This window comes from Photinus pyralis, unplaced genomic scaffold, assembly GCF_008802855.1.
Source record: "Photinus pyralis isolate 1611_PpyrPB1 unplaced genomic scaffold, Ppyr1.3 Ppyr1.4_LG1, whole genome shotgun sequence".
NCBI classification, from domain to species: Eukaryota; Metazoa; Arthropoda; class Insecta; order Coleoptera; family Lampyridae; genus Photinus; species Photinus pyralis.
The window spans coordinates 70,652,469-70,672,161 of NW_022170249.1; the positions used below are offsets into that span (position 1 = coordinate 70,652,469).

The following is a 19,693-nucleotide window of genomic DNA, read 5'->3' on the forward strand; positions in this document are numbered from 1 at the left end:
GACTTGGCGTTGTAGGCACCCAAATTACTTTGGTCGATCAAAGATCTTGTCAAACGCGAGCCAAGGACGTTGTCTGGACTGCTCGGCTCTCCAAATGCAATAATATTAGAGCTATAAAATTGTTAAAAGGAGCAATTCATTTTAAAACATAATGCACTTCATCTACGTGATGGTACTTAATTACGAACATCCGGTATTTAAAAGTAATATCTGCCAATCACAGCTCACTTATTTTAATTAGCCTGCAGTGAGTTACGCATTTAAATCTACACATTCCGTAAACGTTCGCATGTTGGCATAGTTTTTATTTCTTCCTGGATTTGCGAAACTGATTCATTTATTTTCAGTAAATGTTCTGCCAATCAGTTACAGTACGTGGATGTGATTAATGAATCTGCCTCGGAATCTGCACAGTGTGCAATAGGGTTTATTCTTAGTAGATTGCATTGAGATTGCAAATCAGTTCGTAATAATTTGGTAAGTAGGTATGCAAGCTCGAGCGGGAGAAATTGAAAAACCTTGGCCCTACTAAAAGTAATGTGAAAATATGTCATTTACGGACATTTTTAAATCGATCATAAGGCGCTGAAAATAGCAAAGATGAGGCAAAAAATGAAATTGCTTGCATAGGATACACCTATACAGGGTACCCAATCATAATCGATATAAAGTTCCTAAAGTTGAACATTGAGATTTTTTAAACATGTACCATTGTACCATGAATCTTTACAACTTTCAAAATATTTTTAGAGATATAGGGTGTTGGATAAAAGTGCTCAAGGTGTTCACCGTGGGTTTTAAAATAGACCATTATTTTTAGTGCATTTTTAAGAATTAAAAAAAAATGGAGGGCGACACTGGCTTTATACTTCATGGTACACACTCTAATGAAAGGTCTCAACAAAAGGAGTTAATTTCTATCAACCATAGCCTCCTCCTCGACTCCTTATCGTGATCGGCGATAAGTAATTCCTTATATCTCGAGAACAGATTGTCGGAGGATGGTACTGATAAAAGACGATTGGGACATCTGGAAGAGAAGAAATATATCTATTGGGCGTGTCAAACAAAACTTTACGAGCGAATGTCTCGAAAGCGCTTTGTCGTACGAAAGTACCCACAAAGGCATAATGAATTGTCTTGGCGAGACATATCAATTGGTTAGTAATGCTACTTTAGTTGATTAGTTGGTATTGAAAGTGTTACTGCTTCATACAATCCATAGCATCCCTTCAAGAGACATAGAAAGGGTGAAAAAAAAATTCACTCTACAGCTCGCTCTACAGTTTCCACGGTATTGACTTCGAAGTTATTTCTTTGGAAAGCACCTACTTCCACTAAGAATTTAAACAATTCCTTGCTTTTAAAAATAACTCGGAGATGCGGGTGCGTTTAAATTCATTAGTTTGAGATTCAAGAGACAAGAAGTAAATCGGTGACTACGTGAAAGAGGCATAAAAATCGTAGTTTCGTTAGGAAAACGTCGAAATGTGTCAGTTCCGTGGTGCAACGAGAGATTGTGTTTTTTTGCGGATTGATGAAGTATATTAATGACATTAAAGAAAGAAGAAGAATTTTGAAATGATCTGGTTTATGTAATAAATAACGCCCCATTGAGATGCATGTTGTGTTAACCGTGTACGATTATGAAGTACATACCTATTTTAGTACAACTTTATACGCAATTTTGTCGCAGTGATAGGTCAAAAAACTAGGCGTTTTTTTTTGGATAGATTAATGGTATAGGAAACGGTAGTGGGAACAAATTGAGTTTTAAATTATGTAAACAAGAAGAATCATTCAGTAATAATCATCTAATTATCTTGAAGTACTTCATACGTCATTTTCGTTGCCAGTAATTAACAAAGATGTACTTTTTTCTAATTTCTTAATTGTACGCTGTGAAATTATGCGGTGAATATACTCTGTATCGCCCGCATTTGTTAAGGGCTTTGCTTCCGTTCTATTTAGAATGGAGATGAGGCAACCCCTTCAACTATTACAGTCGTTGATCGAAAGGCGTAGAGCTGCGGCGAGGTAAGACTATCTTGCTTTTATCGTACTTTTAGTTCTTTGACTTTTTTTGGTGTTTGATAGTAAATTTTCGGAGGATTTCTAAGAGAAGGCTTTTAACTAATTCGATGAATTGCAAACCGCAAAATTATATAAGGCTCCGTCTTCGAGGTCAACTCGTGATCCTAATTTAGATGATGGGATTCTAAAACAAGTTACAGCGCATTTTTTAAAATAACTTAGTAAATTGTTGGGTTATCAGGTAGTAGCATGCAAAATTTATTGCCGTTTAGCCTCTTGGTGGATGATTAATGAGAAGGGGCTCTGTACACATAAACATTCAAAGGCCGCCTGACACATTCAAAATATACGCTATACAGTGTGTTTCTAAGTATGATGGTCATGTTTCATTTACTATCCCTGAACTTTCGGTGTGCCAGTGCTAAACTAAAAAATGTAATGCACTAGGTCTTTATTTGGATAATCTCTTTTAACAGTTCGCTTTAAAAGTGAAATTTTATAACACTCTATAGATTGGTAACGAAGCGTTTGCGGATCTATATTTGTACACCTTGTACAATGCAAGAATCAAGTTCTTATCAAATTCTATGCAAAATTGCATTTGCGTCTTGTAAATACCACGTGTGTTTATCCCCCCCATTTTCGCAAGTTTTACATGACACCGATTCGAAAATGTTCCTTGGGGTATATTTTGGCATTCGTAAATAAAAGGCTTGGCTACGAATCAAGCTGCTAAAAAGTTTTTTTGTCCTCGAATTTACTGTACTTAATTCGTTTATTCGCACACATAGATTTCACTCACTAATTTCACGTTCCGGTTCTCCATTTTCCTACCATAAATTGTCACACATACGAGCGGATATTTCTCGGAGCGCAGCTAAACCTTTCGACCGCGAATCAGTTTTTTCACACAGTGGTCTTTGTATGTGGCAGCTTAAGTTCAACAAAAACCTTCCGTTTTCCACTCGCTCTCCCGCCTCTCGCGTCCGTTAAAGTTCTGAAACGGAAGCTATTTTCTCAATGTAACGATTTCGACTAGCGTGCCTTTTAAACGAATAGTAAACCTGCATTTTTGTCACCTGCTCGGTTTTAACGGAACGGAACGAAACTCTTAAGCCGGGTACACACCTCCAATTTTTTGACGTGCGGCGCCGCTGCGGTGTCGGAGTTGCGTTGCTTGATACATTCGAACTAATCGTGGCAACCGCGCTCGCTTTCCCCAATACGTTTCTTGTTATCGGCAGACATATTTTTGTTCATGTTCGCTATGAAGCGGTATATGTGTAAATTTAATTGCGCTGATAACAACTATCTCAATCATCAACATCTCAACTTCGAACTGTTTTTTGTAAGACAAAAACTCATTCACATCGATCTGCATGGTATGTAGATTGTAGACTGCTGTCTTTTCTACGATTCACAGACGCAACTTATGAAAGGGAACGTTTGATGAAAGCTTGAAATTGTTTTATATTGTGATTTCATGCCGCACTTTGAGGATTGTTAAAACAAGGCGTAACTACTGCTGTTCACTATCCCCGCTTCAACGCTTGGAGAATCTTCTGATGGTCTTCAAAAGAGTTGAAGATTATGAACAGAAACCCATCCGTTCATAGCCTATCACAACTGCACAAATGTATTCTTCTGCTTCTGGTGATGTAGTTACTTTTTCACTTTGAGAGGTTTTCTTTTTGAAACTCCTGAAAGACATCAGAATGCAGAGTCATCAATTTGTTCGTCAGGCATAATTGAAACAGTAAAAATCACAAAAACTACAGTGCAACCCGATAAGAGGTGTATCTACTCCCTATCTTTAGTATAACCACAAAGTGAATTCAGTTTATGATGGATGATATGTAAGGGAAACGGAAAATTTAGGCTCAGTTTATCACTCTTCAACTAGTGGAGTGGATCGTGATTTTCGTAAGAAAACTCCACTAGCGGAAGTGTGAAAGACTGAACCTAAGTTTTCCCTTTCGCCATTATTCCCTCGATTATTCCACATTTTTAGCGTATTTTTCGTGAACGTGCAGTGATTTTTATGAAATTAAATTACCTACTCTTGATCTACAAATCCCAAATTGTTCGCTATGTCTTTTCCAAATTCCCAGTTTCCTCTATACAAAATACGAGGACTTACCCTAATAAAATTAGGTTTTGTTTTTCATTCTTTTATAATTCCCACATAATTTCCTTATGTTTAGGAATACAAGGTGTTATGAAATTCGCCTCCACGGACATTTTATTTTAATTAACAACTAACAGCTGGTCCAAATGTCCACCATTTGCTGCTAAACATGCTTTGTACGTGCTTAGACATATTGAAAAGTATATTATTTATAATTAAAGATAAGGGGTTTTCTGACTTGCGTGAATTTTGTCGATCGTGGTTGTGAATTGTGTAATGCTTAGTTCTTGGCCATAGAAGAAATGCGTTTTGCACAAACGATACATGAATTGTATTATTGAGCAATTAGCAAATCTGGAACTTATTTCCGCGTGGTTTAAAGTAGTAAACTGAAACTGGAAATAAATGAATCTTTCTTCGTACCGAAAGACGCATTGCGTTTGGCCGTTTTCTCAACAAAGTTTAGATCGAGGTTTAGATATAGGTCCAAATGGTGTTAAAAAAAGTTAAAGAATTCATAATGACGGTCACTCCGATGCATGAGCACCCAAAAAACCTTTATAAAAGCGCAGTTTCAGAAATATGCCAAAGTCTATTTTTGCATTAAAAAAATTAGAGCCTACATAAATAGAAGATGAAATCTGTTGATTTGATACAATAGAAGGGCAAATGCCAAATTTGGTCGAGTAGTCTGTGGAATACGAGTAATACAGGGTGTTCCGACACTTTGATAATGAGATATTGAAACTAAATATAGTACAACTTCGCTTTGGCCCAATACAACACGCGTTGTACACAACAGTCCCGTATGTTGGAAAATCTAATTTTATAAACAGCTGAAAAATTTCAAATAAATCAACCTAATTTTTTGCCATCATCTTATCGAAACGTAAATAGGTATATTTAGCCGAATAACGCCACCAACTGTTTCACTGGTAAACAAAAATAAAATTAATTTGCATAACAAACAACGGTGGGTAAGGGGCACCTGTTGAATGTAATTAATTCCCCCTCAACAATAGATACGTTAGTAATTTTCGGTATTGCACGCACGCACTTGTTTCGTCAACACCGCATTGTAAATTCTAATTAAAACAGTTCAAGTATGTAACGGAATTGTTATTGCAGTCGCTCCCTTAATTCGGGTTTGGTTCTAAAACGTTCGCTTCCGTCTCTATTATTAGTAGGGGAAGCAATCATGTCTGCTCACAGTTTTTAAACAATCTCCAATTGAATAAGGTTGATTTCTAGTGATTTTTCCGGCAGGTTAATGATTTTACGGTGAGTTTATGAAACGATTTTATAATAATTTTGAAACTTACACGCTCGGCGTTTTCACTTCCTTCTGTATTGTGGGTGTCGTAATCTGTTTGTTAGAAAACATACGTTGCGATGAATTTTTCCGTGCTTTTAAAGTAGGTTAAACAGTAAATGAATAATTTAGTCTAGACTGCAATTTTACTAATGTCCACAAATTGTTTTGAACTATTAGGCGTACTGTCACTGTCAAATAGTTTCTCCTATTATCTGTATTAAATTTAATATCGAACTTTGGTTTCCAAATTATTTGCGCTATTTATCCGGTGTCCATAGGGTACCTCAAGTGGGCGACAAATCAACATTATATCCAATTATTCCTTTAAATTTGGAAAGGTTTTAGATATTTATTGCAACAAACTAATATGAACATCTGTCAAACGGTCGATCGTCAGAAAATAGCTTTTTTTTGTTTCCAATGTGCCATCCTGTATATATACGAATGTCGCTTTAGTGGAATTTACATGATTCCACATTTAAATATTGTGCATATTTTAAGAAAAATACATATTTATTTAATATTTGCATTCACATATGCACCTTCATCCGATTAGGGAGATCATAAAACGGAAATTCTCAAGGCTTTTACAAGAAGGGAGTACAATTAGCTATTAATTTAATTGCGATATTTATGACTGTTTTGCATATTAACAAATGCCTAGTGGAGAGAGCTACAGGATGCATTGTTAAAATTCGAAAAAAAAGCAACAGTTAAGTGGTGTTAACGGAATTTAATACATGCGAACGTACTCCTATAATCCATTACGCTTTATCAAAACAAACGAGTGCTTTTGGAGTAGGAATTTTTGAAACTTTTACAGAATTAAAGAGATCTTATTGTCAGTTCTTTTTTTATGTGTTACTCTTTTTGAGAAAAAAATTAGAAAACTTCTTATTACCCAATTGTTGATTACGTTGTATTGTATTGTATTTATAATGTTCTATGATGGAGAAGTTTCCGGTTTTTTTTGTTGGGAGTTAATTATGAAAATTTAAGTGAAATGAAACAAAAATGCGAAAGAATCATTAAAATACTTCCACAAATGAAGAAGTTACAAGTTACAAAGTTGCGCTTGGAAAAATAATTTCGTTTCAGCGTGTGACGTCACTTGACCTATTCGCATATGATGCCTATTCGTTGGATTAGTACGTGTACGGTTGGTCTCGGTTGGTTATTCTTATTAGTGCGCCGTATCGTTACCACCGTAGCGGCGGCACTTGACTAGGTCAAATGACGTCACGAGGCTGTACAGACTACTACTGTGTTGCGCACTGAATACGAAAACTAAAGTAATATATTTGTCGGTCATTTATTGGCGGATTTTAACTTTTTTTTACTATTTTTATTAGTTTGGATCTATATTTTAATGTCATGAGGTTAAATATTGTATTATCAACATCATGAAACTTGCCCAAAGAAATATTTGGTCAGTTCTTCTTCATATAAGATAAATTGAATTTAGAGATTAGAGTAATTAATTCCACTAGATGTTCAAGGCACCCTTCTCAAAGAATGTGAGGGCACATCCCTTCTATATTACAACGTCTACGGGATTATGAGAGTTTACAGTGCCAAACTACCAGATGCGCCTGTAATCACGTCCCTCTTGTGGTAATACTGTAATATCAACCTGTAAGTCTGCTTGTTTGGGTTTTGCGAATCTGAAGGAGGTTTGGAATTGTATTAGAACCAGCATAGCAGCAGCATATCGGCGTAGTTTGCGGAATTCGAGGAGAGAAGAGCATTGTGGGATTGCATCGTTCTATTTCAGTTGATTTTGAATTGGATTAGTTTGAAAGAAGGGTTAGATTTACGCTCCATCTTTAATGCACTTTATCTTTAACAGAAACCCTCCTCGTCGTACTGGAGAATCCAACCCACTAGACTTAGTCAGTTTTTTGACTTTGTGCATTACCTAAGTGGCTAGAGGGAGAACTATGTGATTGTATAATTTGATGTTTGCTATAGTAGGTGGCGACACTCCGAGACTTATCCAGAGATGATTTCACTGTGCCTTAGTGACCGCAACACAGTCTTCTGCCATCGAAGCTTTTTTTCAGAATTGCATAACATAGCATTTGGGCAGGTTCAGTTCTTTTGAACATGTTTCGATCTGTGATGTTACTATGCCTGAAATTCGATACCGATAAAATATCGGCGTATTGGCTATTTTTAAAAATTAAAATTTTTGAAGATTTCAATTTCGTGGCACAGCGTCAAATATTTTCCATGTTTGTCATTTAACGACTGGGGACCTGAGAGCGGAGCGTCCCCTTTGGCGGCACGTCTTATCACGACCTTAAATTTTCAATTCGCAGACGTTGGAATCTTTCTTCTGCTTTTTCTCGCATCACGCTTTGCTTTGCGCATTTTCGTCTCCTAAGCTTCCCGTCAAAGAATATTTGTTAAAATGGCTCAAGTGTTATGTGGAAGTATTTCACAAAAAAATAAAATTTGCAAAGACATCAAAAGTCATGCAGAGAGAGAGAGCAAAGCGGATGTGACGCAATCTTACTGGGAAATATGACGCGTTTGCTCGAGAACATTGTTAGAATATTCGGAAGTGTTTGAGAACTTTCGAGAAAGATAGGCGATTGTTATATAAGTAAATCGAATTGTGCTTCAAGGAGTTCCAACATCGATGCAATCGTGTTATATGTTATAAATTGTGAGTGATACGTAATAATTACTGCTATAAATTACCTAATCTATTTCAAGATTGTTATAAATATATTGTTAATTAATTGTAAATAAATAAATCACATAATTAAATTTACGTTACAATATGAATGTAACGGCCATTAGCGGCCGATACATCGGTATCGGTCATACCGCCGATATCGATATGTAACATCGGCATCTGTCGATTTCTAATCTTATCTAGAATAATCGCGTAACTCCATCTCCTCGATTTGTTATAGTCCTTCTATGGCTATTCGCCAAATGAATTCAACCCAAGGGTTGCACTCATGAGTCAGATGTCTTTAGAAACGCACCTAAATGACCTCCGTAATAGCCGTCTTTAGCGTTTTCTTTCCGAGATGCTGGGATACATTACTCCCATCTGAGACTTAATTACTTGGTTTCCTATCAGACTTCATAAAAAATGCCCGATCATAATTTCAAAATCGATTGCATGTAAATAGCAATATTAGCAAACTCGAGAGCAAACTTAATTGTCACATATTCGCTATAGAGATTTTCCTGGGCAGAAAAGAAACCATTAAACCGGAGATTGTATTCGCCGCCGTTCATCGCTTTAATAACTTACCCACCTAACCTAAAGGTCCGCATCCTCTTATATTCGTAGGAGATATCAGTCACAATTTACAACCTTTCCGTGGAGTACGAGTACCCCCTTTTACTGAGGGCGAGGAAACGTTTTTGCCAGGTAGACTATTGAGTGAGTTGTTGGCACTTTGGAAGTCGCTTCCTAGTTTAGTTTGCGCGGTTTGGAATCCACCATTTACGATTGCCTCATATGGAACAAACGTCGAGTTCGCTGTCTTTAGTTTGATTTTTCCCTTACGGCTATTTTGGATTGGTAGAAAATTACAATGTTGATTTTGGCATTAATTTTTTACGAATCAATTACGTAATTGACCAAACTTACAATTTTCTAGTGAATGCGCTTATTCAAATCTTCCATTATTAGAAATGTGATAAAACGGAATGCAAGCCAGGGATTTACGTCGGTGTAAATAAATAATACAAAACAGAAACAGTGACGATTTTCGTTTCCGCTTTGTAGTTACTCGCCGTTGATCTAGGACTTTACTGTCCTAGTTGTTGAAGAATCGATTTGGGTTAGGTATTTTAAATCATGGGTAGGTGCCCGTTTTGAAAACTTGGGTGTCATCATCAAACGCCTCGCGATGCAAAGAACATGAACTCATATGGAATTCACGTTTTGTAATGTTTAAGAACAATGACATTTACCGCAATGTCGATTTTCCCTCTGAACAGAAGTATGGAGACATTTCTTGGAAATCGTAGTCAACTTCTCTTCAATGCACTTATCTAGTATGAAATAAAGATTAGATTACTCTATATCCTTTTTATGCCAGTTTTGTTCCAACGTCGTCCGATAGCGAACGTTGAATCCGCCCGTTCAAAAGAAACATCCTGACCCTGGGTCTTTCAAAGTGATGGAAAAAATTACGAAGCTGTACGATAATGTTGTTGACCAAATTTTCTACAGTTCAAGGTAAAGTTTTACAATTCCAAGGTGTCGTTTTTTGCGCCTGCGGTGTTCATCGAAGTAAACAATTGAAATACCTGCGGTTTTCATGTAATTTGTTTGATCACTTACGTCATTGCATTATACAAATATTTCAATAACGCATGTAGTATTTAAACATCCCAAAATACTCATGACATGGAACTTGTCTTATTAAAGAAATTGAATTTTTTATGCGCGCTTGTTTAGCGAGCGTAACTACATGCACATATTTTTGAAATTTCTTCCTTAGTAGTGATGTTTGACGAACGGTATTGAAGTATGGGGTGATCTAAAATGAGTGACTGTCTAGTTGCCTGTGGAAGTTCAAGTTTTCCATGTAAACAAAAATTCCAAAGGTGACTCGACGGTCACTCATTTATTTATCGCTATGTAAATCTAGAAATGTTGAAATCCAGTCGTCAATTTCAAGTTTTTTGACAATATGAATGAATCATTCCACATAAATCGAGATTGATGATATTAATATATCGACAGTCGAGCCAAAAAAAATCAATTTGAGGTGTAGGTTGTGCACCAGATATATGCGCCAATTGCTTGGTTTTTTTTAAATATAGTGAACGTATTATTTTAATGTTATAATCGACCACCCATAACTAACTTTGATCTGAGGAACCGATGATATACTGTATGTGACAAAAGTCCCTGTCACAACAGAATACGAACTTTTTCCGAAATTGCGTAAATTGTACAATTTTTCCATAGAATAGATAGAATAGATAAATGTGAGTTGGCATTGTTTTGTAGTACAAATAAGTGTGAAGATTCCAATAGTATTTAATACATCAAAATCAAATGAGTTTGAATCAAAAGATCAACTTATTTTATTTGCAGTAGATCCTACTAAAAGTAGTTCTTTTCATTTGAGAATTGCATACTTTCTTAACAACTAAGTCTTTTTTTCTAACATTAGACTAATTTTGGTATATGGTTGCATGTATTAGCGAGAGCAGTAACTTTGGTTCAGGCTTGGTGGTGGCGCTCAGACCTCCTTTTCAACGCTTCAACAGTTCATTAAGACGTGGCGGCTCAAGCCGTTTTGGAAGGCGTCCTGCGTCTCTCCTTGCACCTCCCGATGTGGTGGTTCAGGTATGTTTACAACCTTTTTGGATGGCCCAAAAATCATACTAATTTTTTATTACAAAACTATTCATCGTAGTATACAGCTAATTAGTGATTTTACCCTTAATGCACCACTCTATATTATTTATAACGCATAGTAATTTATTTCCTAGTAACCAAACAAATTAGAACATTTGTGTGTGTGTGTGATTGTATTGTCAGGAAGAAGTATGAATAATGTTCGCTTGTCTACTTGATAATAATGATATCATTTTGGTAGTCGCATAAATACTGAGTGATATTTCCTCCCGTAGTCAGTTATGGCGCGCTAATAAAGTGGTGTGTTTCGACGTCACTTAAGCTCTTTCAATGACATCAATTAATTCCAATTTAAACGACGAGCTTTAATTGATGTAAAAATTCATTCATAAGTGCTTGAAGGTTCATGAGGGCTGTGTGTTAAAAATATAAATTGCAGCTGCATTTGAGAGTGTAATTACCGTTCATTAACTATGAAGATGTTTAGCAACAAAATAATTTGTTAGTGTGGCCATTTCATTATGTTTACTTAAATTTGTGCAATGACGATATGAGAAATCTAGTGTTTGATATATCTTTCAATCGATTACAGTGTGACGAAAATGGAGTTAAGAATACGAAGCAAGCTGAAGTTGTTGCGGCTTGGGCTACTTCTTTTGAGAAATTGTTGGCAGATTCTGTAGGATTACAAACATTTGCGGTAAGTTCGTTGACGAAATTCTCCTCGGTTAAAGTAGTAATTTGCAGGAATTCTTGAAAAAAGAATTTAGCGCCGAAAATATTTACTTCTGGACATCGTGCGAACGGTACAGACGTTTACCTGCCGGTCCCGAAAAGGTCGCCGAAGCTCAGAGAATCTACAAACGCCATCTATGCGTGGGAGCGCCAGAAGCGGTCAATGTCGACTCACAAGTTCGACAATTTACGGAACAATCTTTGCAAGAGGCTCATTCGACGCTCTTCGAGCAAACGCAAAAGCAAATATTTAACTTAATGAAGTTTGACAGTTATCCTCGATTCTTAAAATCCGATTTATATAAACAATGCCTGGCCGGTCACATAGAGACATTTATAGATGACCGATTACTTATTCATCCGGCCGGTTTAACCCCTAGTAAATTAAAGAAGTCTCTCAGTAATGCCGAAGATAGATGGCGCAAGTCGTTGCTGCCTTGGCATAGAAAAAATCGATCGAAATCAAAAGATCGAATCGAGAATGAGTGCGCTGTGAAAAAGGATGATGGCAATGAAAGTGCAATTGATGAAGTGAGCAAAAATGATATCAGTGACGTGCATAGTAGCAAGTCTTCGTTAGTGTCACAGGTATGTGTTAGCACGTCAATATAATTAGTTACGATTCCTATTCCGCTAGGACTCTTCAAAAGGTTTAAGTGAAGAGACTTCTTCAAATGCGACAGTTGCAAGAGGTGCTCTATGTCGTGTAATTTTAAACAATGGTAGTACAACGGTAGTAAAAATTAAGGAAAATGAAACAGTAGAGCAAATGGTACTTCATGTGCTTGAAAAGCGTGGTATCACTTATTCATCCTTTGAAGTCTTCACGGACAAACACCATAAAGTAGGTTGCCAATCGAGTCGCCTGAAGTATTTAACTAATATTTTTGTTACAGTCAGTGAGTATTAACGAACCATCAACAGTTCTGGCAGGGTGCGAAGTTCGAGTGGAACAACGTGTTATTTTCAAATTAGATTTGCCTAATAAGAAAGTAATTGCTGTGAAATCGAAATCAAATAAAATTATAGTGGACGTTTTGAAGCCAATTCTAAATAAATATGATTACCATTTGGAGCAAGTCAGCGTTACCATCAAATCAGACCTTGTAGATGTCACGCTTCCGGTCACGGCCATAGATCGAATGCGACTAGCCATTCAGTTGAACAACGGTAACCTCCAAAATAATTACTTTGATTTGCTCAATTTCCCCTCGTAGAATCTAAGGATCCAACAAGAACGCAAAATCCAAAACCACTTCAGATCAAGGTTTTCAATGCGTCCTCCCTCGAAGAAATCACCAACAAAGTATTTAAAGAATTGTTGCACGAAAAGGCTGATATCAAATACAAATCGGGATCGGATCGAGGATCCGTGAAGGTAAATATTTTTTCAATAGGTATTTGTAACGTTAACTGTAGCACGATTAATCTAAAGATATGCGTACTTTGAACAGGGCGAGTCAACAATTGTGCTTTTTATGATAATATATGTAGAATATTCTGCATATTTTAAACAAGTAATAAATTGTGCACAACTCTTGTGAAGATATAGCGCATTTTTTTTACCGAAATAGCTTTTGTTTTGACATCACCAATAGATATATTACTTGCAGGCGGCTCAATCGCCCTTTGTGAGTACCCTCTTCCGACAATCCGTTCTTGAGGTATAAGGGAATATACCCGATCACGATAAGAGGTTGAGGAGGAGGACTATGGTTGATAGAAATTAATTCCTTTCGTTGAGACCTTTCATTAGAGTACCATGAAGGATAAAACCAGTTCCCCCCCTCCCCCTTCACCCCGTACTGCGATAAGAGGACAGAAAGAAGGGCAGTAGTTGGTAGAAAACGGTTCCTTTCGTTGAAACATTTAATTAGAATACAGTGAGAGATAAAATTAATTCCCCCCCCTTTATTTTATTTTATTTTATTATCCCTCTCTTGTTATTGTTATTGCGTATAAGCAAATATTGTGAGCGATCCGCTCACAACGCATGTAACGGAGGGTTAAATAAATAAATAAGCGCTGCACGAATTGAATGGTAAACAGTTGTAATTAATGATAAAGATTTATGTAATTTAACATGGCAAAAGGCAACATGACAGTTTTAAATAATAATAAGTGCCATTTATTAGACTTCTAAAATAAACATACAGCAAATATATAAAACAGTAAAAAAAACTACATTGTATCCAGAAACCTAAAAGTGCGAAGCTCAGATGTTCGGCATGAACATGTGATAATACATCTGCTCTACCACTTAACCCTTACTATCTTAGTAATAATACCATTACATGGAGGTGGATTGAAAAATTAAATTAACAAAGGCAGTAGCTATTGATGACGATAAGAAGAAAACTAAAATAATCTGTTGTATATTTATTATCACTCTCATAGCAACACATTAATGTTCGAAATCATTAAAGAGCTGATTATTAATTTACAGTAAAAGGTAACATCTGATTTTACTTTCCAGAGTGAAGACTGGGGATCGGAACATTCATCCGGAATATTAGGAAGATTTTTACGTCGTGACTCCGGTATTCACGAGAAGAAAAAAAATTCGTGTCGCTTTAAAGGCACTTCGAATCATAGCAGTATTGAGGATATCGCCGATGATCATTCGGCTGCCAACATTAAAAAACCATTAATCGCGAAATGGAAAACGGGTGTTAATAAGTTGCACGTGGGATGCAGTGAAAGTGATAGTATGTCACATGCAGTAAGGTGTTCCAAGTAAACGCAACATTTTGTTTTTTAGAGTTATACGAAGGCTTAAATAGAGCTCAGAGCTCTCGAATAGAGGATCAACGAGGCACAGAGATCAATTTCGAATTGCCTGACTTTTTGAAAGACAAAGATATTAGTCAACATAATTGTAGTCGGGTTAGGAAATTTCGCAGGACAGATGGTAGCCATAACGAAAGGTTTTGCGATCCCGAGACTGGAAACGAGTTGTTGTCTAATAGACAGTTTGAACCGCGATGTAATTATGAAAATAGGAATGTAATTTTTGAAAACGACGGTGGTAGTAATGTAAATAATAATAGTGTAAATCATATTAATCAAAATACGGACTTAAATAATATAAGAAGATTTCCTACCTGCACTATTTCTTCAGATGAAAGTTCTAAGTCAAGTCAGTCAACCCCAACAAAATGTAATAAGGATTTGAGTAGTAATGTCGCCGATAATCCCAAAGTTGGTGATCCTCCACCTTTACCTCCTAAACCAAAAATTCTTCCCATTAAACCTTCAAATTGGGGCCAAAGTGGACTCTTTAAAGTGCCTAGGGTCCCACGTAATGACGGTACAAAACAGTCCCTCTATTTAGAACAACCTACAAGCAGCTTTGTGTAGAATAAATAAGTAATAGCTAATTTGTATATTTTTCTATTTTGATCTTTCATTCTAGTAATGTATAGGTGAAATTTTATAATTTGACTAACTTAATTGTTATAGGTTTTAAAGTATTTATTTGTCTTTACACATCATTGTTTTTATTATTGCAATACATTTGTATATTTATATATTTAAAAAAAGAAAATTAAAAAATTGAAACTTGTTATTTTATTCCCGATATTTTGCAGTAGCCTTATGACCACCATGTCTGCAGCTTTTACCCATACCATTGACATCCTATCAGTTATCTAATTTATAGGTTTGTAGGGTTGGTACTTGAAATATTGTAGACCGCAATATTTCGAATTCCAACGATAGTAAAAAATCATTTCCAGATCTATTTAGTCTGCAGCTTATTGATTTCCACACTAAAATGTACCAAAACAAAAAGCACCTAATTTCTTGTATTAAGAGAGGGCAAATAAAGTACACAATTTTGGTATTAAATATTGGGATGGTAATATTAATATCACATTACGCATTGAATAGACTACAGTATTTAAATATCTTAAAAGTTCTTGAATCTTGACTGCTGTTTCTTTGAGTTTATATGATTACGGTCATTAAACATTTTTATACGCAGTCTACTCCAGACTCCGCAGAATTCTATCAAGATTTTGCTGTTTTATTTGGTTGGCTTTCTTGATTTTAGCCGGTTGTGATTGGCCACTTCAAGATTTTCATGTATTAATAGCTCAGCGTTTCCCATAATTTTCTGGTACCAGAGCAGTTCATAGGCGCAGGTTGTGGTGGTGGAATGTGACTTAGTATTGGAAAGTCTGGAAAGTCCCGCCATGCGAACTATTCAGCTGTACTAGTGCATAGTACTCTGCTTCAGAAAAAACAAGGCTTAGAGTAGAAGTGCGTAAGTAGTAGCTTTTGTATAATGTTTTTAGCTTCTTTGCAGTTTTTATAATGTGGGATTTAAATGAATATTTCCCTCATATGTCATAAATGCCATATGTGGTGTGCAATTATCGCTCAATTACAGCGATAATTGCACTGTAGAAAGCAAAAGAGCCCTGCGATAATTGCACTGTCCATATCCATGGCAACTGGCAACTCCTTTGGACAATTTCACAATACACCGACAATTTATAAGTAAGTAACGTCAGTTTGACAAGTAATGCTTGTTCGGGAAATATTCATATATAATACCATAAGTAGTCGAAGTATTGTCGAATATTTTTGAGGTGCTGTCACGAATGCTAGTTACGCTGATTAATACCACGAGCGCTTGCGTGAGTGGTATTAAAAAGCGTAACTAGCATGAGTGGAGCAGCGACCTACGACAATGTTTTGCCTAAGGTTACACCTAACTATTTTGGCGATTTATTACGTACAATGCCTATGACTGTACATAGAGTTGCCTTGTGCCAAGTTTGTTATTCAAATGGAAGCAGAGGTGTCTTGATGTTTCTATTTTTTAACTGGATTCTTTTAGGAGATCCGAAAAACAAACAATAAAAATATAAAAAATCAAAGTAAGCCTAGGACTTTGAAATTTTGCACATTTACCAAGTTTTTCATTCTGAACAATTTTTCTTAATATTTTTACGTATCTTTTGTGAAAATTTCAAAGCACCCTTGATTTTTCGAAACAAATTATGTCACAAATTAGTTTTACCAATCAAGCAGGGCTGATCCCCAGAACCCAAAATTAAATTCGAAAATTTGTAGTCTTATAAGAGCCGGCCAAACAATCTGGGCACACACTGTATATATATGTTGGCTCTTAGATTCGACCTTGTACTTTCTGTTCGGCTAAATTGGTCTGCATCGGTATTTGGGGCCTAATTTTCTGGTTGGTGGGTTTTTAGAAGGATCATTTGTTGTTGATAGTAGTGTATTTTACTTGAATATACAGAAATGCTGATAATGTGGAGAACCTAAGTATTTCTGACCGCCAAATTTGCTAATTCATTTATTTCTGTAATATCACTAGAGAACTTTTTACGAAAACCAAACAAATTAAACTTCTTTACAAAATTTCACTTAAATTTTATTAAAATAAATAACATTGTTGTACACTGCATATACACCAAGAGAAAAACGGAAAGTCTTCAAAAAATGATTAATCAATTATTATATGCTGAAGATAAGAGCAATCAAAGCAATTTACTGAGATTGAAGATGTATAGAACAAGGTTGAATCCAACGTTAAAATTGCTCAATTGTCTAATTTACCTACTTGTTTTAGTGGAAATTAAACGAAAGTAAAATAAACTATAGGCTAATACATCAGTGCATCTCTTGCCAAACAATAGGTAGGTATTTTATTGGAATTGATGGAGCAACAGTGACCAATTTCATATGCATATAGGGAACTGACGTTTTTTCACTTTCATTAAGTGTGTCATATTTATAAACTTATAGATAGGGATTCATTATCAAGTTGTTTTTCACCGACATTCACTTATACGTGAATCAATAAACAAGAAAAGTACTTTAAAGAAACCTTGGACAGGCCCTTTCAAAAAGGACTACTTGCCCCTACCACTTTAATTGTCCTTTTTTATCTGCGTAATTCTGTTATCTAATCTGTGAACACGATAATTTTAGTTGCACTAGACACAGTGTGATACCTGTGGTGAACTTCAAAAACATGGACTTTTATAATTACCTTTGTATACTGCTTTTAGGCTTATTTTTAATTAATACAGGTAATAATGTATTTATGATAAATACATTCACAGGCAAATTACTATTTTAGGATACACTCAAAGTGTCACAACTGTTATTCCAAGTGAGGAGGTGTTTATTGAAGATGACAACAATCATACTTGGACTTCACTCAATTATCCAAAGCCATACCCCATCACCAATCAAACCACGATATTGAAAGTGCCCAATGGATATTCCATTGCTGTATTTGTGGATGACTTAGATTTGGATAGTGGGAGTGGGGATTTTCTTTTACTTAAAGGAGGTAGGTAGCCATGAATGATTACAACTTTATTTGCATTATACCTTTAGGAGACAAATTAAAAGACGAGAACAAAGGAGTAGTATTTACATACACTTTAAAATCGGCAAGAAACTATCTAATTGAGCAATCAAGTGCGTATTTAGCATTTCAAGTACATGGTAACAACACTGCTCTAAAAAAAGGCTTTTCTCTGCGGTACACGCGAAAAGGTAGACTTTTCAATTTTGGCCATGAGTAACTAATTTGTACTTATAACCTACTTACTTTAGGTAAAGAAGTTGCAACTACTGAGACTCCAACAACTACAATCCTATGGCCGACTCCAGCAGCAGGTGACCATATGTATTTAACAGTAAATGTGACCGGTAAATCACAAGAAGACTTTGGAAACGATACCAATTTAATTAACTTTAAAAATGCCATAGCTAATATGGCCATCGAATATTGTTCCAAGCACAATATTTCCTTAAGTCAAAATATAACGTATGCCTTCTTTTTCTTAAAGACACATGATTCACTGATAGCTTTGCAGAATTAAAAATATTCACATTAACACTTTGACGCGGTGTGTGTATAACTGGCCTGAAAGCAATATGTGCGTAAAGATACAACTGTCCATTCCTGTCTTTCTTGACACCAACTCCACGTTAAATGGATACCAGCTGTCCTCAGGAAATTTAGAACAAATGTGGAGAGATTTGGCAGACAAATGGTTGCCGACTGTTGGGATGCTTGTATACCAAGAGCCTCATAGCAATTCTAAACTCGTATTATGGCTTTTAATTAGCGGTACAATATTGATATGCGTCACTTTGGGATTGTTCGTCGTAAAAGCTCTTAGCAGAAGTGCATTTACAACAGCCATCAAACACACGTAATAATACATATCAGCTTGTAACGATACAAGTACCTTTTGGTTTCAGGAAAAGAAGATACAGTGATACTAAAGGTATAGTGGAAAATGAATTGAAGCCTAGAAAGACATCGTTGACTCCCCATCCGCGACAAGTAATTCCTCCATTTTTCGATAATGACACTTTCTTCCAATACGAGCCTAAAATGGACACAGCTCCTACTGATTGTAAGTTTCACTTTTGGATTAATTTTTACCTAGGAATTGTTTTCAGTGTATTTCTTCAGTGATGATAGCGATGAAGATGTTCACTTCAGCAAAAACAGAAGCCAAACTTTGGAGTCAAAAACGTAACCAATTGCTTGTGCGTTATCTTTTAAGGTTTTTTTAAAATTATATAAGAAACACTTGGGCGATAGCCACATGCTAGCTGTAACGTTTATTAAAAAATACAATTTTGCATTTCGAGACAAAGTGGGCGAGGAAGAAGGCAGTGTAAAGGAAGGAGTGGAGGACCCTCCCCAGAACAAATTGCATTATTGGATTCACATGCACATTAAAAAAAATATCTATTTTGTCCGTTCGTTATTTGTCAATCTGTCCGAAAACTTATGTGAGGGATATGAGATTGCTCAACACTGGCAATTTATAAGAAATCCATGACGTATCCTTTGGAAGGAAGTTTTCCAAACTATTTCGGGAATTACAATTTCCTTTTTCTTTCATTTATTACTCATAAACAATTGAAGGTAGCCATACGTCATTGAGGGGATCTTTTGTCCGAAATTTAGCCCACTAGAATTTTATTTATCTTCTATGAACTTCTTCCTATCTCTTTTGATTTTGCAACGTTTTAAAATAAATGCGCCCGGAATCGTGATTTTTAAGAAAATTTTGGTGGAAGCTTAATAGACTACTCCCAAGCTTACCATCTCTCCTACATTGTATCACCC

At 35.9% G+C, this 19,693-nt stretch overlaps 2 protein-coding genes across 2 annotated transcripts in view; both read left to right on the forward strand.

Moving 5' to 3' along the window:
• LOC116168646 (regulator of G-protein signaling loco) overlaps positions 1-15,129 on the forward strand; it is a 32,716-nt gene extending 17,587 nt beyond the window's left edge. Inside the window, exons 3-9 of the mRNA XM_031484585.1 lie at positions 11,414-11,521; positions 11,569-12,144; positions 12,194-12,400; positions 12,453-12,726; positions 12,774-12,934; positions 14,033-14,264; positions 14,318-15,129. Coding sequence (XP_031340445.1) covers positions 11,414-11,521; positions 11,569-12,144; positions 12,194-12,400; positions 12,453-12,726; positions 12,774-12,934; positions 14,033-14,264; positions 14,318-14,916 — 2,157 coding nt within the window. The 3' untranslated portion in view covers positions 14,917-15,129. The remainder of the gene's footprint in view (positions 1-11,413; positions 11,522-11,568; positions 12,145-12,193; positions 12,401-12,452; positions 12,727-12,773; positions 12,935-14,032; positions 14,265-14,317) is intronic.
• Positions 15,130-17,433: 2,304 nt separating this feature from the next.
• Positions 17,434-19,315, forward strand: LOC116159794. The gene is made up of 7 exons (XM_031472875.1): positions 17,434-17,621; positions 17,672-17,887; positions 17,935-18,096; positions 18,157-18,370; positions 18,420-18,761; positions 18,811-18,968; positions 19,015-19,315. The coding sequence occupies exons 1-7, from the start codon at positions 17,564-17,566 to the stop codon at positions 19,092-19,094; spliced, it is 1,230 nt and encodes a 409-aa protein (XP_031328735.1). The 5' UTR covers positions 17,434-17,563; the 3' UTR covers positions 19,095-19,315.
• Positions 19,316-19,693: the final 378 nt, after the last annotated feature.

Coding starts and splice junctions, on each gene's coding strand:
- LOC116159794 (XM_031472875.1), top strand. CDS start 17,564: ATGGACTTTTATAATTACCTTTGTATACTGCTTTTAGGCTTATTTTTA. Junction 18,371..18,419: donor TCCTTAAGTCAAAATATAAC/GTATGCCTTCTT, acceptor ATAGCTTTGCAG/AATTAAAAATATTCACATTA. Junction 18,762..18,810: donor ACAACAGCCATCAAACACAC/GTAATAATACAT, acceptor TTTTGGTTTCAG/GAAAAGAAGATACAGTGATA.